The 24,372-nt window shown below is 41.8% G+C and overlaps 1 protein-coding gene across 28 annotated transcripts in view; it reads right to left on the reverse strand.

Annotated features, from left to right (window-relative positions):
- The window catches only part of ANK2 (ankyrin 2), a 260,645-nt gene that overhangs the window by 104,149 nt on the left and 132,124 nt on the right, over window positions 1-24,372 (reverse strand). For all 28 annotated transcript variants that reach the window (XM_050320644.1, XM_050320646.1, XM_050320643.1 and 25 more), the window contains one exon: window positions 5,002-5,103. In XM_050320644.1, the coding sequence (XP_050176601.1) occupies window positions 5,002-5,103 (102 nt within the window). The remainder of the gene's footprint in view (window positions 1-5,001; window positions 5,104-24,372) is intronic.

Below are 24,372 nucleotides of genomic sequence, written 5' to 3' on the forward strand. Positions count from 1 at the left end.
TCCACTGCACGCCCATGTGAGCAGCACTGGCACATTTTGTGGTCAAATCCAGAAGTGGAACTATGAGAAAAGCAAAGGAAGTGAAGGCAGGCTCCACTCACAGGTTGCCAGAAGCAGAGAGGAACACCCTCGTGCAGCCTGGCAGTTGGGAAATGTTAATGAGAAACGTGGTTTCAAATCCCATTATGTGGGAAAAGCAGCGGCAACCAGATCCTCCTTAATCCACAGGAACACTCTTAACTACAGAGCTGCAGAGCCCAGGGGTGGCAGCAGTGCCATGCCCCGGATCAAGGATAAATCCTTGGCCAAAAATACGTGGCGAGGTTGACCATAATCACCAAGATGAGGAACACCGCACATGTCAGGGAATATTTTGCAGGCTGAGAAGGTTTCAGAAACCCCTAATCTTCCCTGGGTTTTAATCTCAGCTGAGCATTAACTAACCATAATTACTACCTACAGTGGTTGAGAGCTTAGAAACAGTATTTTGTGGGGAAACAAAGTGTTCTTCTCATCGTTTGAGAGCGAAGACCCATTCTCATATCTAATCTCACCAATTCTGCCACCAACACTCTCCATGGGAATACGAAGGGCAGCTGGGCCTCCTTACAGCTGATGTACTGCTGTGACATGTTATTAACCTTTCTGACTCTTTGGGAGCAGATTGGAGTCCACAAACAGCACAGCAACTGCAATATTCATGGCCCATAACCTCCCCTGAATACAAAAGGATGTGAGGGTAAGCCTCTAGTTCAGTTTACCACGTGCCAGAGGATGGAGAGAGCGAGGCTTGTCCCGGTGCTTAATCAGTAGGAATTTCTTAAAATACCTGTATTCCTCCCTCTGAGACACATAACTACTGATGTCACATTAAGCACCTGAAAGCTGATATTGCTGCATAGATTACGTGAGTTTCTTTGCAACTTTTTAATTCAGTGAATACTCGAGGTCCACTAAAAAGGTCACAGGAAGAAACTCTAGCTTAAATATAGTTCCCACTACACACATTCAAACTCCATAATTCCCTAAATAAAGCAAGCTGGGGTAAGCAGCAGCAAGCTCTGCACTTTAAATGCTGAGGGCCAGCACAACTGAAGCCTTAAAGCAACCTTTGTTCTGTTCCTCCCTAATCAGAACCAATGCTGCAATTATTTCCCAGCCCACGTGGCTGATCCCTGCCACTTCTGATGATGGAATCTCAGATTTAATCAATGCAACTCCTCCATTCCTGTCAACTGGATTCTTGCCGTTCACAACAACGAAGGTTTCTGACATGTCCCTTTTTTTTTTGCTCTCCCCTGCCCACCAAAAAGTTGGGGAGGGTGAAATTAGTTGTCTGCTAAGCAGAACTGTGCAGCATGAGGACAAAGCACACATATACCCTAACTGCCACTCTTCTGGAGGCTCCTTGGCAATTTGAACTCTCAGAAAAGAACACCATACTAAGCCTCCCAAGCTTGGTTCTTCAAGTGTCTCCCTGCAGAGCCTCACAGCCTTCCTTGAATGTAACGATTCCTACTTCCCTGAAATTCCCTTCCATTAACATCTCAGGAAGCAAGAATGTAGGTTGGCAAAATTAAACCTCATCTCTCCCTGTGTGAAGAGTCTGACCCCTTGTAACTTCCAGAGAGAGTTACAAGTTGGGATGCAACACTTTGCAGGAAGATTTGCTAAGGTCTGAGTTTCTACTTTCTACCTGCCCCTGCCTTTGCCACAAAAGATTAAAGTGGCATTTCAGCAATTTACAGATAAAAACATCATGAAAGCCAACAAAAATAAAGCAACAAACCCCCTTGTTTTTATAATGTTTCCACGTTCTCAAAGTGTGAAGTGCAATGTGCTTTCACCAAGTTCCTTCCGCTGATGCTGTGGTCACAGACTTATACACATGTGGAGTCTTTTCCAACCTTAACCATTCCATGATTCTATGATAAAGGCCAATACCAAAGCATCACTTAAAAACACAGTGAAAACAAACTACCCAGCAGAGGCAGAAACTAAAAATAAACATAATGGTCTTTGTTAAAGTCAAGCACTTTTCTCTGTCTCTTTAATAGATGTCACTCTAAGGTTGCTGCTGAATAAATCTCGTGGGGAGGTAAAAAGTGCGTGTGGTCAAACTCTCTTCAAGAAAGATTTGGGAAAGGGCACATCAGAGAGCAGGGCATGGCTTTCTCAAGTCCGAAGGTTTGTTGAAGTTTTTCCTAAAAATATCACCGAGAAATGAAGTGCATTGTCAAGAAAAGAAAAATCCTTTCAGATTATGCAAATTCTCCCTTTGTGTCGCTTTGCAGCCCACGAACTCGAGAAAATGAATTAACCCACTGAGCGACACCAAAGGCAACCCTGCAGACCTCGTTATGGCACAGAGCTACTGCAGGCTGCAGCTGGCACTGCTGAGAGCAGGAATGCAGAAAACTTCAGAACAAATGCCAAAATCCATCAGTTTTCCCTTCCAAGAAAGCGAGTCCATCGCCATGAGAACAGACAGGTCTCCAAGTAGGAGACAGGGAAACGTTACTTTGTGTTGCCTTTGGATCATCAGTTCTGTTTCCAAAGCCAGCAGGCAGCTGATGAACCCTTAGACTGCTCAGGTGTTGGGGTCTAACTCCTGTTGCAACCTTGGGCTGCCCAAATGCAGGGTGTTAAAGTAAAGGTCATTCTAAACATGCTGCAGAAGCAAGCTGTTTTCCCTTGCTACTTCACTAGAAACAACCACCACATCCTAAAAAACTACATTTGTAACATAAGGAAAATAGCTCTAAAGGAATCAGAGATTTCCAGTGATTATCAGTTATCCATCCTATAAAATAGCAGGAAATAAAGAACTAGAAATTTCATAATAATTGACCTTGATACAAGGGTAGCATTCAACAAAGCATAATTAGGTAATAAATAATTATTAACTATGTATCTATATTAGTAATGACTTCCTGTATTCAGTATACCCAGAAACATTAAGCTCCATCAGATTTTGGAAACAGTTACATTGGGAAAATCCTTTGGTTACCCATAAAGACAGACCCCTCTGAAAACACTTAGGATCTGAGAAACAAACACTGCACTGGAGAAAGCACCTCCTGGTGTTCTCTCTGTTCAGGAAAGCTTATTCTTAACATCATGTACATTTTTCCCAGATGGAATCTCGTCTAAAAATAGCATCATACTAGGGGAAAAAAATAACCTGCAAGTACAAGGCTTCATTTGTGAAAGAGCATTGAGATGGTTCAGTCTTACAAATAAAAGACACCCTTGCATTCTGTACAGACTGTGCTGTGTTAACTTCTCCCACAGACAGCTGGAACACAACCATGTGGACATCCCAGTCACACCCTGAGGAGGACGAGGAGGAGGAGGAATAACTGGAAGGTTGCAGAAGGAGCTGCCATGGCTTACTCACTATCCCCTAAGCTCTAGCAGAGGAGCCTGCTCCCACACCCAATAAAATTTACAATACACCAGTGATGCTTCATCAGTAGAAGCTCAGGGTTCTTAGTTATCAAAAATCTCTGTGAGGAATTTCCTGTGGCACCAGAACTGGAGTTTGCAAGAAGCTGAAGTGCCTGGTCGTGCTCAACGGATGGTGAAGGATAAGGAATTCGAGTCACTGCTCCTGAGGGTGCAGGATGCCTGTCTCAGTTCATCCCTCATACCTGGGAATTCCCATGCAGTGATCAGTGCCCTCAGGGAAGCAGACTGGCCAGAAGTTTTCCCTGGCAAACAGGGCTCAGACAATCCAAATTGCACATTGTTTTTATTCATGGATCTGTAGGGGTTATTTTAGCACTTTTTGCCTTGTACTGTTTGACAAGACCTAAAAACACTTCCTTCAGTCTAAAACACTCGTGAGTTATCTTAACTGGAACATCAGGTCACATTACTTACTTAAATCATGTTAATATGGTTTTTTCCTATTTTGCACACTAGTCAATCACTTTTTCCCCCCCATAACAACATCCATGAGTGCTATTTCAAACCACTAAGAAATTCCACATCCTTCCTCCTGATGTTTGCACTCACCTGGCTCTGATCCCACCTACACAGTGCAAGAGGAGCTTTGCACCAGCTGCAGGTGGGAAGCACTTTCCTCAGGAGCTAAATCTGCAGCAACCCCAGTCATATTCCTCTCATAACCAGCAAAAGGATATGAACACTGGAAAAAACCCCTCATAATGTTCCCAAGTAATTATCATATTAAGTGTGCTCTGTCCTGGGGGTGAATCTCTTTGTTAATATTGATGCTTATAATAAAGACAGAAAATTTGCTGGATCTATTTGAATATAAATCAGACTTGAGTCTGATTTACTCTCTCCTGACTGGGAAACTTGAAGTTTGCCAGGTCGTGTCCCATATAACTCAGCAAGTTTTTCCTTGACAGTAAGGCTTTTAACGGGAACTTTCTCCTAGACAGTAAGAGAAGGATCTTTCCTGTATGTTTTCAATAAGCAGCACATGAAAAGCCTTATTTTTTTCTCATCATTAATGCAGACACTTATCTGCATATTTATTTTAGGTCACAGTCCTATTAAATTTGACGGTTCCAGTCACTTAAATAAACGTTGCAAATGTAGGTCCCTGAGCTATGAAGCCAAAGTAATTGGATTTATATGACAGCCCTACAAAAGAGCCAAGTTAAAACATTCTATCCCGTTACAGTCACAGCAATGGTGGCACTTCCACAATGTGTTTTTACAGCACTAATAACTTTCCTGAAAGGAAAGGAGGCATGGTAAGCAAAAAAATGTGAGTGCAGATGTTGAACTGGATTTGACCCAGTGATTCCCCAAATGTCCCCTTCTACAGGGCTTAAACATAGTATTAAATATATTAAACAATATATATATTAAACAGGAGACCACTGAAGAGCAAGACTGAAAACATGGCTTGAGGTGAATCAAAACACTGGTATGAAGGAATCCAGCCTGGAAAAACTCAATTTTGATGGGGAAGGTGTCTTGCAACTCACTCTTGCAAAGTCTTCTGTCCTTCAAATGTCTTACCTGATTACAGGTGTTGATGTCTATTCCACTTTTCAGGTATTCCACTACTTTGTCCAGATTGCCAGCTCGGGCAGCTCGGAGGAAGCTTGCATTGCTGTCAGACTGGAAAGAGAGAAGAAAAAAAAAAAGGTCTCTAATTAGCTCCCACTTAAAAGAAAGCACAGTTTCAGCACTGGGGAAAGGTTCCCACATTTTATGCTGCAGGAGAATAAAACAGTGAAACTCCCTGACTTGGCATTATATCTGCATTAATTAACACACTGAAATTAGGCAATAACGGCCCGAAAGAACTGTAGACCTATCAGAGTGAGCAAAATAGTGCAGCAATTGCTGGAATTCAAAATTTAGCAAGAAGAAAAACAAAACCACATCATAAATCATAGCAACTGATATCATCAACAAGAAAAGAATAAATGCATTGACTCACCAGCCATAGTTTTCTGAGGGGTTATACAGATACATATCTTTGTATGTATGTATATATGCTCCCTAGATATATAATTTTATATATTATTTATAGATTTCTATACATGTTATTTATATATTTATGTATATTATTTATATTTTTTAATATATTATTTTTGGATATATATGCTCAGAATGGGCAGCACTGCAAGTGTAGCCAGCCTCTAAACATGCAGCAAAGTGCTCCAGGCTGAGTCCAGGATGACTCTGTAAGCCTGCCCAGCCCTAAACTGCCTGTACTCACCCACTGAAAAAAAAAGGTTAAAAACCCCCATAAAAACATGTTTTCATTTTTCAGCCAGGTTGGGGGATGAACTGTTAAACAAGGGAGTGTGAAATGCATCAGCCTCCTTGCCTTTGTGTGTGATTATGACATGGAGTAACAGCGGTTGTTTGAACCTCCACACAGGTAAATTGGCTCCTACGGCACCTGGAGAGCGGCATTAAAACCCAAGCCGTGCGAGAGAAGTAATGATTAAACAGCATAAGCGTTTGGGAACACGCTCAAAGACAGCAGAAACATTCCTACTTCGGTAAACAGTGTGGGAGTGAGTTGCAAACAGCAGCTCAGTAACTTTGGGAGCCTGTCTGGTGGGGGTGTGATTGGAGAGGAAGAGGTCGGCACGCACACCATTGGACCGGCACTTGGTGTTCCTCTGGAACGCCTCCGGCTGAGCCTGCTCCTCAACTAATTCCACCTCCCTGTCACAAACACTGGGTAGAACCACTCTCTCCCCCTTGGTGAGAATATCCCGAAAGCTCCTGTTTTCCCACTTATTTCAGTGGCCCAACCCGTTCCAAAGGGTTTATTTCGGTCACTTATCACGCCGCACTAACTCACTTCCCAAACCCTGAGCCCAACCTATTTTAATCTGCGACAGATGGATGCCAGCAAAACGATTCTCCTTACAACTGTGCTGCATGCCAAGACCAAAATATTCCCCTTTAAATTCCTTTCAGCAAACTTCAGCACATTTTCCACAGCTTTTGCTGTTAGGAAAGCAGACCTTCTCTCTAAACATGCGGCAGGGGGAAGGGGAAGGTAGCAAAAGGAATTCACAGTGACAGAAAACCCCTGGATGGCTCCAGACCCTGGTCAGGAGCATGTGGATGAGGTTTGACTCCAGCACAGCTTCTGACAGGTACAAAAAGTTCCCTCTGAAGACTGAAAGATGGCTCTTAGCACTGCACCCTGTCCTGGGACGTGCATGTGCCCACATAAAGACACAAAATGATATTTCTATTTTTAAATGACCTTGGGGAAAAAATTAATAGCAAATATTTGAGCTCGTAAGGGGTAAATCTGGACATTCTGATTGAGAAAAGCATCTTTGCCCTCAACAGGACACTAAAAGTGCTGACATCTCCATTATTGCTGGAAGCTCAGATCACAGCTAAGCCCACACGATTACATTCCATTTGTTTCTGGCTAAGAAGACACGAGCAGTGCTTTCCAGATAGGCTCTCATTTCCTCAGTTCATAATTTTGTTTACCTCCAAATTAAATTGCTGCACTGCACAGCACTTCAAGACGCTTTCCATACACCCGAATAATCGATCACAGTGCAGAATAAGAAGTTCTTGCCTACATGAAGAGTAAATCAGCAATTCACCCATACAGTATATACATTCCCATACAAATACCAGGCACTGCTTCCATGAAATACTCAGAAGATTCAGCACCGTGTTTTAAAGCTTAGAAGTCCTGGAAGTTGGGAGTACTCAGATCTGTGTTTTCCTTCCTGCTTTGCCAACTCTAATTTTTCACTAGGTTGTCACTGCTTTGTCCTTTACCCTGTTCTTCTAAGCCTTTAAAAAGCATTTTTGTCGGTACTTCTGTCTCAGCCATTTACTCACTTTAGCACATTACAAATTCAAATCCATTCTGACAAAACCCCCTCAGCAGGCAACAGCAGCACTTTCCTGCAGCCTTACCATGCCAGGGAATAATCATTTTGCATCCGTGGGCTTTTCCAGTGGATCCAGTAAATCTCAGGAAATGCTTTGTTTCCTTACATGCAGATTTTGAGTTGCATTCAATGACGTTGTTTCAGTGACAGAGAAAGTGAAGACAAACTGTCATTTGAAGATCATTTCTTTACAAGAGAGAAGCCAAAACACAGAGCCAAGGTCCTCTGCACCATATGATACCTATCACATCCCCTCTTCCTAAGCACACACCACCCCTGAGGGGCTTTTTTTAGGAGTTTTACACATGGAAGCAGACCATGCTCAAAAGCAAACACTCCAGCACAGGGGAAAGGGAAGGTTTACACAAACAAACAAACAAGCCAAAAAACTACTATGTGAAACAAAATCAATATAGCTTTAAGTACACTCAAAGCATGAATACAAATGTCTCTTTACAAGCACCTGGTTGTCAGATATTGTATAAGAAAATACAACAAACAATCAAGCGATTATAGGATTTATTTTCTAAATGCCCAAAAGGCTGCAGATTCAACTTCTTTCTTGCTAATTGCAATGCTGGAATGTAGCCTGAATTCGGAAGATATATCTCAGGGAATCTCAGTAATTAAATCACACACGGAAATCAGTATTTTAATCAAACAGTCAGAATCAGAACCCTTCCCTTCTGGTTCCTCTGTCCAAGCTCTGGTTGCCCTTCCTGTCTCCTAACACACAGCACGTGCCTGTTCCTCAAAGGCATCTTAGGGAGAAGGGCACAAATGAAACCTGAAATGATCTGCTGTACCAAACCCAAAATATTGGCTTCACATATTCAAATCTGCTGGTGAAAAGTAGCTTCATGAACAAGAAGGAAAGACTGAGGGAGTAGGAGGTTTCAGTTTCCCAAGGACAGCTTTCAACATAACATTATCTAAACCGTCCAAACACTTGTTTGAAATTGGAGAAAAACTATTCCTGCAGGTTGGATTTTTTTTTTTTTTTGGATTTGCCATTCAGTAAGTTGAATGACCCCAACCTGCCCTTAATCACCAGTATGTCTGTGGGAGAACAGAGTCCAGCAATGAGGGCTACTGAACAATTCTCACCTTCTATTAACTGAATGACAGCAAAACAGAATTCAAAACTCAATTTAATAACCACACAGTAGGTTTACATGTAAATTTAACATATTTGGGTTGTATGTCTATTAAATGTGTACCTGAGTAGTAATAACCCTCTCAGACTTACCTTTCAAGCACTGGGATATACTGCTTGGAGTTTAGGGAGAAAAAAAAAGTATTTAGGTGCAACTTTTAAAGATGTTGTCCCTGATCATGAGGTGAGCAAAACCTGCTTTACATAAATCAAGAAAGTGAAATTCTTAGCAGCTATAAAAACTTGGATGCTGAAGTGAATCCTGTATTATCACTGCAGTTAAAATCAGCATTAAGCCACAGTGTTAATGCCATTTTACAAACTCCACAGTTTGGAGACAGTGTTTGTCCAACAGCTGCTCCTATAATTAGCAAAATGCTGATGGCTTGTGAACTCTTCTTCTTCATTAAGAAGCTCTTAATTGACTGGTGGCTCATCAAGTTAATGTATCAGGGAATGCCTGGAGTTGCAAATTCAGCTCCTGGCAGAAGGGAAGTTGCGTCCTCAAAATTCAAGTTTTTGTGGCCTCTTGATGTTATTCAGTGCTTAAGAGGGGAAAATGATATGTCTGTAAACACATCCATTAATTTTCTTTATTCCATATTTTCTTAAGTGTCAATTTGAGCTCCCTACCCTTGAGACAACCACTAAATTTTGTCCCAGTTGGCTTGGTTATTCTCTGCTTTCAGGAACCATCTGTTCCAACCAGCCATCATTTAATTGGGTGCAACTCTAAAAGCAGTGCAGACGAGGTGTTACCATCACCCAGCTCACTTGTCACACAGGTATTTTTGGCCAGTATGGAAGATTCTTCCATTCAGCTGTAAAAGATGGGAATTCAAAAATAACGCTTTTCCTCATGGAATAGTTTCTTAAAACTTGCCAGTGAGTTTATCAGCGGCTCACAGTTTATCTTCTGTGCACTGAACTATTTTATGATCGAGTTGAAAGTGCTGCTGATCTCCAAAGGGCAGAGACAGCGGTGACTGCAAGCAGGCAATGTGGTTTTTTTATTATTTTTTGGTTTTAATTAAACTCCCCGAGCAGAATCTGAGCCTGCAGCTCTGACAGACACACCAGAACACGAGCTACATCTTGCACTTGCAATGGCACAGGCTCAGTAATCTACTGCTGATAAATGACTTAAATGAGATAATAACAGCTATAATGGAAACATATTTTCCCAGCCTTTGATGAAATAACATTCATCTTCTGGAATAAAAGAAATACAACAGTGTTTTGCTTTCCTTTCGAAGGCACTTCCTTTGCCCATAAAAATGTATGTTTTCCTCCTATTCATTTACTGGAGGTGATCAACAGGCCCAATTTTCTTATTTCCATTTCAAAGCAAGCCTTTTTTATCACTCAGCTTTTCCCATTCAAGCATTTCAGATCTGATTAATCCTTCTATGTACCTTTGGTTGTATAGAATTTGTTCCTAAACTGCTGAACTGAAAAGCCACAACTCTGAAACAGCAGCTTTCGTTAAATGAACATCTTGTTCTCGTAATCTCAATCATCTTCTTATCCAGGAAAAATTCACAACTGGCCTGACAATAAACTAATATTTGTTAAGAAATGAGAAGAAGAACCACCACAGGAGCTGTGGGATGTGAAGAGGAAAGTAAGCTTTCAGGGAGAAGAGATCACTAGCAAGTTAAATATCCTCTGTCAAGATGGAGCTAACAGCATCCAGCAATTAATTATTTTTAATCTCAGGGGCCTGTCTCTCTGGGTTGATGATGATAGCTATAAATCAGAAAAATAAAACTATTCTTTTAAGTGTATATTATGCACCTGAATAATTTACAGTGCTTTGAGTATTTGGGCCAATTAATCACAGAACATCAGGAAGGAGATGGAGAAGTTGGCACCACTTTTACTGGCACTGAGCTGGAGCTGTGGCTGGAGTTGCCCTCACCATATTGTTAGAGACAGCGTGGACAGGGGCACAAAGACTATTTATACAAATAAAGACTATGGATACTTACACAAAAATATTGACAGTGAAATAGCTGTAAGAAGGGAAAACATTTTTGTACTCTACACTGCATATGATCCAGGGTTAAACCATCAGTGATTTCAAATCAAAACTAGTTTGCTTGCATTTAAACCCAGAAAATGACTGCCTGACCTGGAAACCTGGGATAGCACTGACTGGATTCCAAAGTGACCCTCAGAATGAATATTGGATCTGCTAAGGGATGTGTAGGAGCCCAAGATATGCAGTGCCAAAACAGGTGGGAAGGGTAACGTTGTTTGCATTTATTATACATATCAACAAAAGCTTTCTGATGTCAGACAAAGAAGCTGCAACCCAAAGGAGACACAGCGTGTAACGAGATTCAAGATGTAGAGCAGCCACGAGAAATTAATTTGGAAAGAGCCACTGCAAAAAGGAAGCTCAGAAAATAAAACTAGGTTGAGTGATTTATGATTTATGCACATTATAAATAACAAATGTATTATAATTCCAACACATTTTCATCAACCTGAATTGAAAGTCCTCTGGCGGTAATTTTAATATTTGCATGTAAGAATTTTTGTGGTGGTTTCATATCTTACTACAAAGAATGTTCTCAGAAAGCTGCAGTTGAAATTTAGAGTTTCTTATGGCTGCTACAGTAGCACAACAAACACAGGTTTTTGAGCAACACAAGGAGGAGAAAACTGCCCAGGTAACAGCTTTACCTGGACACCAGTTCCTGCTCCAAACAGACACAACTGAACAATTATTAATGCTGATGGACACCGCTAATTCTGACTAATGGGAAAGCCAGGCTTCACCTATTCCATCTGTTGACACTGATGGGGAAATTCTCAATTATTTCTAAGGGGTGACTTTCATTTTATGCTGGTGGTTATACTTCAACACCTTTGTCTCTTTTGCCAGCTCCTCCTTGAAATTCCAGAGCTTGCAGGACACCAGAATCCAGCCACTCTTTCCTTTCCCCTGGAAGGCACAAAAGCCTGAGCAGTTTGGCTTTGTTTTTAACCTGGAGAAGAATAAAGGGCTATTTTGGTAAATCACTTCAACTAATTTTTACCACATCTTGAGGTCTAATTGGTCTCAAACTGAACAGATTTAAGGGAGGATTTAAACACATGCTCAGCTGTGCCCCTGACTTTGGGCCAATATTAGCAAATACAGCAGCAGTAAAAGAGGAAGAGAAAACTACTGTAAAATCAACCCTTCCTTGAGCCAAGCAGCAAATGCCTTCTGTAAACCATTTATGATCCTCAGACATCCGTAGGAGTCCTCCCACTCCCTTCATTAACTTGCCATCCTGGCCTGGCTCCTGACTTGTGCTGTGTCAATGAAGGATTTGTGAGAGCTGAGGCAAAACTGCATAGTTTTCTAGGAAAAAAAACCAGAATAAAAGCTTTTTGCCCAGCTGCACGTCCCTTCCAAGGGCAGTATTTGAATTGATGGAAGTTATTTTAATCTAGACTGATCTTAAAACACAAAGTGACATCAATAACAGGGGTTCTAATCCAGGACAGCACATCAGCACCAGCTGAACTTCAGGCCTGTGTAATCCCTGATGTGCCCCTGGGCTATTCATGTTCTCAAAAACAAACATTTTGGTATAAATCCCAGCTTGGAAACAATGTGTGTGTGAGTCTGAATCATCATCAGTCCGAGTCTAAAAAAACAGACTCTCAAAAGGGCCTGAAAAACATAACCTGGGTCTTTAAAAAAGAAGAAAACAAAAATGAAAAAAAAAAAAACCAAAAAACCAGAAACAAAACAAATTAAAAAACAACCAAACAACAGAAAAACACCAAACAAGACCCCACACACACTTAAAAACAACAAACAAAACCCCAAAGGATTTGGGTTTCAAGAATGAAAGGTTTTAACTAGAAAAATCTTCATGCTTTTACTAAGACTTTTCAACTACTCTAACAAAATACAAATGGATAATCCTGTTGTTTAATGGGAGTATTTCCTGGGCTGGAATTTGAGTGAAAGTATCATTTAGTCATTTCCTGAAAGAGCAAGGATTTGGGATATGTTCTGAAGAGCCACAGGATCAGTCTCGGTTCTCCTACTTGACATTTACTGAAGTCTCTTAAATACTGACACGGAACCAAGATTTTTCCACTGCAGGAACTGAATAATATTCCAGGCAGGGAAAATATTTAGGGTCCTCTGGATAGCATATACTGAGATGTTGAGGTGTTAGGAACAACTGTAGAACTTGGCAGGCATCTAAAGGGTTTCCATGGCAAGTTTCCATTACTGGGGATGTTCCTAAATAGAGGTAATAATGCTAGAACACCTCTAGAAAGAATTAGGATGCCATTCCAAGCATATCTAGCAGGATAATAACTGGGCTTAACAAAAATCCAGCCTGTAAGTGAAGTTTATGACAGACTGCTGACAGATAATTCTATCACTCTCCATTTTTCACTCCCCCTGGTCAAAGTGGCATTTTCTATTAAAAGAAATGTGCAAACACCATCCCCTGCTAAAGAGTCAAACTGCTTTAGTCCCCTGAACACCATTAACCGATCGCCCATTGATTCCAACTTACTGGTGCCATAAAACTGAAAAAAAATGATTTCACGTTGCTTTGGGATGGACTGAAATAGATGCAGATAAAACACAGCAGTTTCTAATTCAATGCCAGCGAGACTCATCAACTTTTTTGCACAGAAAGGTAAAATGGACATTGAAGGAGTAAATGAAGAATGCTGTAAATGAAGAGCCCTGCAATCTTGGGCCTGAATCTCAAACTAAGTCAGCTCAGGCAGCAGAGAGAGGAACCACTTTCATCTAACTCCACCTGCATAAAAGCAACAATGATGGAAAATTCCACATTGCCAAACGCACTGATTGACCAGGGAGGGAAAACTCCTCTGAGTGCTGCAGCAGGAGGCTGGAACAATCCTGTCCTGGAAATCAGTCTGTCCTAGGCACTCTGAAATACCTGGGCTTGAAGCAGCAGATTGCATTTGATTTTAGTTTAGAGAAGATTTGATTAGCAAAGCAGTTTGACCATCTGAGCTGGCTGAACACCAGCTGAATTGTTCTGAACCTTGTATCCGGTACAAGATTCCCAGAGTCACCAAATATTCCCTTGATGTGGCACCTCCTTCTAATGAGCCAAGACAGGAGCATGAGAAAAGCAGAGGAAATGTACAGCTAACAGGGTATTGTGCTGGATCCCACAGTCCTGTTTGGGAAAACTAATATATATATATATATATATACACACACACATACACAATTTCTCCCTTCAAGCACAAAACTCTGACGACATTTCTAATTTACAGACATCTCTTTCTTTGAACTTTTTTTTGAATGGAATTATAAGTATGGTGAGAGGCTCTGAACCTTTTCAGGGAAATACAGGAATTTTTCTTTGTAACCCACCAAACATTGTAACATCTGAATGAAGACAGAGATTCTAAAGAAATGTGGCCAGTCCCTACCAGAGCCATATAAAGCCCAGATCTTATGATTAAACACATCAAAGGCATTATCAAAGTGCTTGTTCTCTGCCTGCTATGAAAAGCTATGTAGGCTGAATGAAAAGTATCCAGAAAAAGAGGAAAAAAAAAACAGGAAAAAACTCCTCAAAGATCACATGCTGCTCAGTCCTGCCTCCTTAAAAACCTGACCTTAAGCCAAAGGGCAGCTCGGAAACCGAACACATAGGGAGAACAGTTTCAGAGTTTGCTCATTTGTGTCACAGGGGACTTCCACAGTTTTAATTTCATGGTTTAGCTCAAAAAGTTTTATTTCAGAGGGTTTGGAACTAGATCATCTCTAAGGTCCCTTCCAACCCAAACCATTCTGTGATTCTAGGAAGAGCGGGTCCAGCTGTGCTGTCAGTGAAATCCACAGTCCAACTGGGCACAAAAAGTCCATCCATGCAAACTTCCTACCAGAAAAGCAAGACACCATCAAAAGTGTTTTCTAGGACAAATCAGAACTCCCTGAAAGCTGCTGCTGGGAGTGCCTCTGGTCTCCCCTTCCCCTACAAATGCTGGGAGTCAGTTCTCTTACACTTCTACACTTACACTTCTACACTGCACTGCAGTAATTCAGGCACAGCGTCGACCTGAGAACAATTTTATTACAGATAAACAGCAGAGAACATAATATTTGGATATATTGACATGGGAGGTTTTCTGATCTTCCTGTTCTGCCAGAAGCTCTGACACTGTATCCTTTCATTGCCAATTTTGAATGAGATGACCATTTAACAACTCATTTCCCAAACAGAGAAAGGAGAGGGGGGAAAAAGGAAAAAGAAGGGAGAAGAGGCACTTCAGTTGCCACACAATAAAAGTATTCATCTCAATGACTTTCTTCTGGTTTGCAGAGCAAATGCTGACATTACCACTATCAGCATGACCCCCTTGCCTGTGCCTGGTCCCACTCACTGTAACCCTCATCTGCATTAGGATCTGTGGGGCTCTGTCTCAGCTGCAAACACAGAAAATAATGTCATGTACTGGGTAGACAACAGCTTAAAAATAAAGTTTCTGAGTTCAAGTTTGGAGAAGGATCAATACAAGATGATTCCCAGCAGTTGTGCACACCGGGGTTACTGTTACATCCATTCACTGAAGGGCTCATTTCACCCACAGGGTTCTCTGTCCACATCCCTAAACCTTCGGGTAGCTGACAGTGCTTTGAAGTGCCTGCACAGCTCAGTGACAGCTGCTCTTTAACCACAGTCACGAGAGCAAAGCAAAGCTCCAACAGGGATGTGTTCAGCAGATCTCTCAGCACTGCAAGCTCTCGAGTGAGGTTGTGAGCAGAGAGATTTTCAAATCCAACATGCACAGCACACATTTTTCACTTCGATTCCTGATTTCTTCAGCCAAGACTTACCAGGGCTTCGGGATCTCTACCTCCTTCGCTGCTGAACCCATAGTAGTCCGGGGTTTTATCCAGATCCTGTATGTTCCCTTGTGCTCTCAGCCCCTTGTCAGAGTGGCAAGCCTGGCAAATGGGTGCATTGCCCATATCAGTTCTGCTCCCTGCAGCCGGGGGGATCGCCCTGGCGCCGCCCGGGGTGCCCGGCGCTCCCGAAGGAGGGATGACCCGCCAGGAGGAGGATCCCAGGCCACGAGTCCCGTGCCCCCTTCCCTGAGCCCTCCTGTGTCCCGGAGAACCCGAAACCCCAGCAACTGCGGCCAGCGGCCGGTGACCATTTCCAATTCAGGCGCTGCCTGGCTATTTTTACACCTACCAGGCCAGCTATGCATGTCGATGGCGTGGGGTGGGCCGGGGGCCGGCTCTCCAGCACGCAGCCAGCCTTCCCAGCACGGAAAGTTCAAGTCCCACCGGGTGGAACGCTCTGCACACAGGCCTTATTGAGTTACCCACTTGCGTGCCTTTCAACCTTTGGATTTGTTTCCCCGCCGCCTTTACACAAAGCGCCGAATTTCAGCACGTCACCAAAGCCTGCGGAGTTCCTGACTCAAAAACATGATCGGTTCGATCTACTGGAGGCTTACAAACCAAGGTGAAAGGGGTGAGCACAGATTTCATGAGCATTTCATGCTACATCACTTTTGTTCTCGTCTGTGTCATATTTGCTTGTTTTGGGGTTTTTATTGCTGTTTTGGTTTAGGGTTGGTAGTAATTTTTTAGCTAGAATAGTAATTAAAAATAACAAAACAAAAGCAACGAGCAAAACTCCCATCAAAACTGAGAATATGGACATTTCCTCCAGGTTGGAATTAGTTATCATGAATGCACCCATTAAGATAAAAATAATTTTGAGGATTGCATGTTGGAATCCACCCATTACCCTGGAAGAGGCTCACTGCAGAATTAAAGAACTCCAAAGGATAAAAAAAAAAAAAAAAAAGTTGGTTGAGAAGTAATCAGCAGTTTTCAAATGCTTCAGGAGCAGCTGAAGGCAACGGGGCCAGACTACAGATACCAGAGTCCTGCAGAATATACCACAGCGCACATCAAGCCCCCTAAGGGGAGATGGGAGTGTATTTGAAAATTTAAACCTGAAATTCCTCGAAACAGAGAGATCCCCATAGAACTGCAACAACCAAGCAACATTTTTCTCTTTGGGGTTTCAATCCACTGCCACTGCAGGGACACACATGAGCAGGCAGCTGTCCATGGCAGCCTATTGACTTCTCCCCAGTTAACCTGCACAGCAGCACCAGTTCTGATCTGAGAGACTGAGCTCTCCCCAGCCCCCCTGTTAAGGGTTATTGATAGGCACAGGGTTCTCTTTTGTGTTAATTACCACGAGGGAGATTTAACCCGGCTGATTGAAACCTTTTTCCTTGCTGAGGGGATGGGATCGCTCAGTGCCTGTGAATCACCTCAGGCACTGGGATGTGTAGCGAGCAGGGACACATGCTCAGATAGACATGCATAAAACAGTTAAATTCATTGCCATTGGTATCTTTTTTTTCCATATTTGCCAGCAGCTGGCAAATGTTTCAGGAAAGCCTGTGCAAGGCTCATCTGCCTGTAGTTCCCTGACACTGATTTCCCTCAGCTCTCCTGTGACAGCAGAAAGGTGTGTACACACTGCCAGAACTTGGCATGGACTTATAAAAATAAAAGGATGCAAGAAGGAATCCCACCAAACGCTCGACCTGACCAAAGTTCACATAACCAAAGTCCCGACGCAAACTGGAACTAAAAGTCTTTGGATACGTGATGTGAAAGGAACTTACTGGAAAACACAGAGTGAGTAACATGCATTCCTGGGAAATAATGCCTGCAGAAAGCAACAATCCATGCAGCCATCAGAGGGAAAGCAATGGAGGAGCTCTCTGCCAGAGCCTTTCAACAATATTACTGTTGTTTGTGCAAATGGCTCAAAGTCGTTAGGGCAAATTACTCAGAAAGCAAACACATTCATGTTTTGCCTGACTTTGTTGGGGTATCACATTCTAACAAAGTGTATGTCTGTATGATGTGGGGTTCAAAGCCTCTCTGGGGGAACACGGTGCAGTATCTCTGTAATTCCCATGCTCTCTGCTGTGTTGTTGGGGCTGCAGATCTCTCCCAGCAGGCAGCGGGGGAGAAACCAAACACAGAGGCACGGTTTGGAAGGAGGGAGCTGATGGCAAAGCACCTCAGCCCCCTCTCTGTGTTCCACTGCCAGAACTGCTCTCAAGGCTCCTCACAGGGGGGCACAGCTTGCTGAAGTACCTCCTGTGGGTAATTCCCTGAATCCACTTGTTTTCCCGTGCTTTAAAGTACCCTCTTCCTCCTAACTCCAAATCTTGATTACTCCCTTCACCAGAAAAAGCCTTCAGAAACACTTTTAAGAGCAGAGTGTGTCATGTATTAAAACACTGGTGTTAGGACAGGGTCACTCCTGTCCTCCAGAATAGGGGAAACATTCTGCTTTCATCCCTGAAGCCTTCCTAAGCCTGCAGCAGAAGAAACACAAACCTTAGAGAGACACAAACCCACTCAGCAGACAGCTGGGAATTGCATCTTTTCCAGGGATTCTCGTAGTAAATGGCATCAGGGTCAAATACTCTGAGTTTGCTACTACCAGTCCTCAAAAAAAATCCCGTGTGGTACAAAGCCACTGGTTTGCAGCCACTTGCAAAATCCACAGCCAAGACCTCTAAGACTAACAAGTGAGAAGCAGTGAAATTAAAGCTGTAAACTAATCTCCAGAGAGAGATTTCATTTCATGGGACACCATTCCACGGTCCAGGAATATGCTGAACCAGGACTACAGACAGTCACATACACACAGGTGGGCAGCAACAAAAGCAGAACTGCTCTGTTGCTGTTATTGTTAAAGCTTAACTTGTCTATAGATGTTTCAATTATGTTTTCAATTTAGTTTAGTTTAGCTAAAATAACAATTCAGGAGCCACTGTAATAGCACCTACAGAGCCACAGAATAAATACAGAAGGGCAAAAATGAAGAAAAAGAGGAAGAGTTCCAAGTATCAAGACAACTCACAGTTGTTAGTGACATAAAGCCCCACATTTATTATTGTCAAATCTTTCCCCAAAGATCCATTTCCCATGACGTTTTTATGGTTAAACACAGTGATTTAAAAAAAAAAAAAAAAAAAAAAAAAGGCACAGACTCCACTGGGACCTATATATTTCTAGGAGATTCCTGAACTTTGAAATGATTCCTAAATGCAAAGTCTTTTGCTCTTGGGGATTCTTCCACAGGAAGTTCAAGTACAACATGGCTCACTTGCTGCTGGCAATTATTTTGGGTCAGATCTTGAGCTCAGGCACAGTATAAACTCTGATGATTCATGCCTTTATATAATTTCTGCCCCCCTTTATGTTTTACTATAATGACACTGATGCAATCACTATTTCCCAAAAATTCAGCCTTTTCTCCTTTCTGGCCACAGAGACCACAATGAGCAATTCCCAAAGCCCAAGCAGCCTTTAGGAAGGGGTAATTGTCTGCTCCAGAGGGCTCAACAGCAAATCCTCCCAGCTTAAATAATTTGAGCCCAATCAATTGCAAAAATCTATTTTGAGCCATTTTGAAGAGGACTTGCTCTGCTTTTGGTGGTGAATCATTGAACACATTAAGCCTAACAATCCTTTCTGGACAGCTCTTAATCCAAGTGGTACCTTGGATGTATTTTAATCACTATGAGAACAAGCAAAGAGAGAACCTGGGGTTTAATCACTGCAGCTACAAGTGTGGCAGGGCTGGGGAAAGACTGTTTGATGGAAAAGGAAAGTGGAAGGTAAAAACAACCCCAATTTTCCTGGAGGTGCCCTCAGAGGCACAGCAGTTTATGTACCACATCTCTTCCTTGTTAAAATTACAGCCAACATTTCTTTTTCCCCTCAGCCCTGCTTCCATCTCAGCAGGAACGAAAGGCATGTGGTGACATCCAGCCAGCACTGAATCACACGAGGGAACTCCTACAGGGATTGCTGTCTAATCACAAAACTAAACACCAGTGCAAGAAATATTTAATACACCCTGAGGGTAAAGGGTTAAGGTGCAGTTCAGCCCCACCCATGTCAACACACCCATAAATAAATTATGGCTCCAAAACGTTCTCGCTTCTGTTTGATTTCTTACAAGTTTGATACAACTTTCAAAACCAAAAATTGCCTATTTTCCTCTAAAATCAGTTGGGGAGGGGAAATATGTATTTCATATATAACATATAAAAGACAGTATGCCTCATATACAGGGATACAATATCCACAATTAAGTTTTCCACGTGTTGCATCTTTTGCTTTCCTGTGGTTTAAAAGAATCAGTGAATTCAATGAAGAATGAAAGGTAACAATGTTAAATTCATAATTCTTCTCGTGCAAAAGAACTTTCCGTTCTCTGACATTCACCAAAATTGACTTTGTTGAGGCTAATGCCCAACATTTATTGAAGTCTAAATGTTTTCCTGTCTAAAAGTCAATTGTCCTCTTACTTTTTGTACAGGCAGCAGGAATATTTGCAGTGCTGGTAATGGGAATCCAGAGGTTAATCAATTATAATAAAACACAGCAAAACAGCAAGATGAAACCGAGAGAAGAGGAACTGTTTACTTCTGAAATTGAGTATTTTGCTCATAAACTGATATAAGGAAAAAAAACTGGAAACACTTCAAGTGCTGCCTGAATGTTAAACAGCACAAAATCTTAGATCTGGAACCCAAATTGCAGGTTCTGAAAGATTTCCTCGCGGCTTTATCCTGAAAACATCAGTACTGTTTTAAACCAGATTTTTTTTTCCTTCCTAAAAAGTTACCTTATCACGAGCTCTGAATATTCTTTCACTGCAACTTCAAAGAGGAAAGATGGTGTGTAACTAAAGCATCTCCCTCCGAGCGCTGTGCAAGGCAGGAGGATGAAACCTACTTAGAGTTTAACATATGCAAAATGTCACAGCTGGTAACTGCAAGTCTGATGGTCTTATCAGGCCTTTTGTGCAACTAGGCAGAAGATCTGATTTTTAAAATGCTTTCAGAAAGCATGTTTTATTTTAATATTCGATAAATCCCAAAATGGTGCCTGTGTAAAGGTACTGTTTGTGCACGCACTGCTTGAAATTGCTGGGTAGAGAAACATCCTCTTGTCTGAACAGCACTTACTGCCTGGGTGTATGTTCTGCCAAGGGAAAGGAGGAGACTTTTCATCATTAATAGTAAATAATCCCAAATGGTACATTACAGGTTCTTAAGTGGACACTCAGAGTTCTATTGTATTTTGTACCCTGTGCCCCCTGTTACCTCAAGGCCCATTAAAGACTTCTCTTAGAAACAAGAGTTACTATTAATCTGCATAAGAAAATAATTTTATCTTGAATATTAAGCTGTTTGGTTTAGTAAATTGCTCTTTGTGGCTATAAACCAGAATTGTGACGAGAATATTAGTAGCACTGAAAGGAAACTAAAGCTCATCCCCCCAAGTTCACACCTCACTATGAGTCAGTGCACACAACCAATATACCCATGCTGATGTTTGAAACAACCTGGCTGTGCAAAGTGCACTTACATTTAGCTGAGCTACAACCTGAAAAGCCATAATTTTTTCTAGTCTGTAATATTCCAGCTCGTGTTTTATGTACTCAGCTCATGGCACCAACAGCTGCTTGAAAAAAACAAGCCAGAATCCAGCACTACTGACTCCAAGTGGCTGGTTTTAACCAGGTGCAGATCAAGAGCCATCCCTTTTTGGAGCTCCAAAGGGTTTCTCTTCCCAACCTCTGAAGAAAGAGTGAGTCACAAAAGGCAAAGTTATGTGCTGTATCCATCACATGTCAGCAAACAGTACTTGAAAGCTTGGGTTTGTATCACTCCTGTCTAATACTCTGCCTTTCCCCACGCTGAAGGAGTTGCAGGAGATGATAAATAAAAGATGACAATCTTCCAAAAGCAATTCTCTGCCATCAAAAGGGTTCTAACAGAGCACAATCGAGAATTTTTGTTTCTGTAAGCAAGCAATTTGTGCCTTATAGTTACATAAATCATCCAAACGAGGGCCAGAATAGCATGAAAAACAAATAAGTCTGCTGAGCAACCGACTGAACTTTCATTATTGCACCCATACACACGGTTCTAAAGAGACACTTGGAGATCTTGTGACTGAAAACACATCTTCACATCATTTATCAGCTGGTTAAAGACTTGCCACCCAGGGAAAAAACACGAAACCACCTCCATGCAGTTCATAGAAGCACCAAAGAACACCCCAAAAAGCACATCAGATCTGCATCCAAGTCATTCTGTGGTAATTCTGAGTTATGTATAAATAAGTGCAATTTTTTTATGGTAAGGAAAGTGCTGCAGCATTTCTTCAAAGGTTATGTTACATTGTAACTGTAATATCTGGCTATTACTTGCAGCTTTCCTCTCTCACAGCATCTTCCTGAAACCAGCTGGGGCAAAGATACATAAAATTTCAATTACATGGAACCAAAAATTAATACATATCCAATTAGGTAATAGGCAGGGTCAGAAATAGACCCCAATTACCTGGACCTGCCTCCTGATACCCTTCCTTTCAGAGAGCAGCACTTCTTCCTACAACCAGCCTGACCCTGGACTTCTTTATTTAAGAGCTTATCAACAGAAACATTACTGCTAAAGCGCTCCTTAACCTGCACTACAGAAAGTTAAAAAGAATAATTAAAAAAAAATAGAGAAGAGGAACCAAAATTCCCATCTCGCTGGAAACAACCCCCTATTTCGTGGAACACTGCCCTAAACTTACTCTTTCCTGTGAGACTTGTACCTTCAGGAACTCAACCCAAATGATATTTCAGAACAAAAGCAAAGTATGTTCTTTACTGGAGATACAAATGCCTATAAACCAGTAGTAGGATCATTTAATTTAACACTGGTATTTCAACCTGAAGGCAGGAAGATCACTGACAAAGCCACACATCCCACATCTTCACCAGGTGGACTACAATTCCCACTTGAATGTGTATTTGATATTCAGAACGAGTTAATAATAATAATAATAATAACAATAATAATAATAATAATAATTGAATTTTGTAAGCTAAACAACAGCCAAACCCTCCAGGCAAGTAAAAGTACATCTATTATGCAATGATACTCTAAAACAAAGTAATTGTGTATAATAAAATATTTGAAGAGGCTGCCAAGTGAATACTAAAGGGAAAGACCTCAGATCCTGTGTGAGAGTTCTGAAAAGTCCTGCTGTGTTAAAGTGACAAGTAAAATTCCTTATTATTGCTCATTTATGGGAGGGTATCAACACCATGGACAGGGGAAGCAGCTGTCTGATTAAATGAATATTTGGCTGTTCTCATCCATTCTCCACCACTTCCCTGAGCAGCCTCTTCCAGGTCAGGACAACCCCTACACATGGCAAAACTTTGATATATTCACTGACCACCACCTGATGCTGCATTGTCTTTGCAGAGCAGAAAAACACCTATTTTTACCTTTTTAACACTTACACAAATATCTGAGGTAAAGCCACTGAAGTCCTAAAACAGCTTTTAGGAAGGGAAGACTTCTGTTCCTTCTCTGATCCAGCTTTTTGCTGACAGCAGGGCTCTCCCACCCCCACAAAACTCCAAGGGGGTTAAAGTACCAGCAAGTTTTCCCTCCAATTCCATTTGTGATTTTCCAGCTCCTTCTGCTTTTCTAATTATTTTAACCATTATTTTTAGAAAGGTATTAGATTTATAAATAGTTTAGAACACCAAAGCTCTCCCTGGGCCAAAAGCATGAACAGGACAGGTCACAGAACATCACACTTATGTAAAGAACATTTTGGAGCCAAAGGTACATTTGCATGACATTATTTTCCACCATAAATAATCTCCCAGAACTAAATTACAGGAACTGGACACATGTTCAAAAATGACACTGGAAAACATAAAGCACTAAGATGGTTACGTAACAGGAGGTGAATTATCTCCTGTTTGAAATCATCTGGAAAAAAATCCCAAATCTCTTGAAATCATTAGCAAATCTTTCAGAGATTTCCATGTGTTAGGATTGTAATATATGGTGTAATAAAACCAAGTGTTCCTTTATAACCTTTAATTATAGTTCTTTATCTCTAAATTATCCCTGTCCATCTCAAACACCTCTTCCAAGAGGAGTCTGGTTCCTCTCAAGCCTTCTGTTTTCCTAACACTCATTTTGCATATTAAAGTTGGTTAAAAAAGGATCAAATACCCTTTCCTACGTTTCAGGCTCCTGGACCAAAAATCACTATTACAACTATCTAGAGACTACAAAATAATGATGGTTTATTGCTCAGAATAAAGGAATATGTGCTGCTAAATGCAGCCAGATGACTTACAAAATGGCTAAACTGAGATAAAGAGAAAACTGATGTTAATTAACCTTTTTTACTACCTGCATATTCACCGGCTGTAGCAATAGCTTGGTTCCTCCTAAGCTGCCCTCAGAGAATTTCCTTCATTCCTGCCTTTTAACAAATTTGCAAGCCCTGCTAAGAGCAAACACACGCTAAGGTTGGTGTCAGAGCTCTGTGCCACACTTAAAATGCCGCAGGGATGAATATTCCATGTACCTGGAAGGGACACAGGAGCCCCACACTGGCTGTACCGGCCCTCACCTCTGCAAGGAAACACATCCCACCTTCCCTCCTGCTGCAACTGCATCTCCAACCAGCAGAGCCACACTGCAGGTGCAGGGAGCATCACCAAATCCCAAACCTAATAGGTTAAGTGCTAGGCTTCCTTAGAAATCCAGGGAAGACAGCCAAGCACGTACTTCCTTAAGCCTGGGAGAACTCGTGCTGCAATGCAGAGCTGGCTCTGGGCACGGCCATTAATTATTTCTGATTTCCCTGGTTTGGGAAAGCTTTTCCAGCGCCTCATCATTCACCAGGCTAATACCCTGCACCACTAGAGGGAACCGGCTCTGGGA

This window comes from Myiozetetes cayanensis, unplaced genomic scaffold, assembly GCF_022539395.1.
Source record: "Myiozetetes cayanensis isolate MyiCay16 unplaced genomic scaffold, myiCay2020 scf24, whole genome shotgun sequence".
NCBI classification, from domain to species: domain Eukaryota; kingdom Metazoa; phylum Chordata; class Aves; order Passeriformes; family Tyrannidae; genus Myiozetetes; species Myiozetetes cayanensis.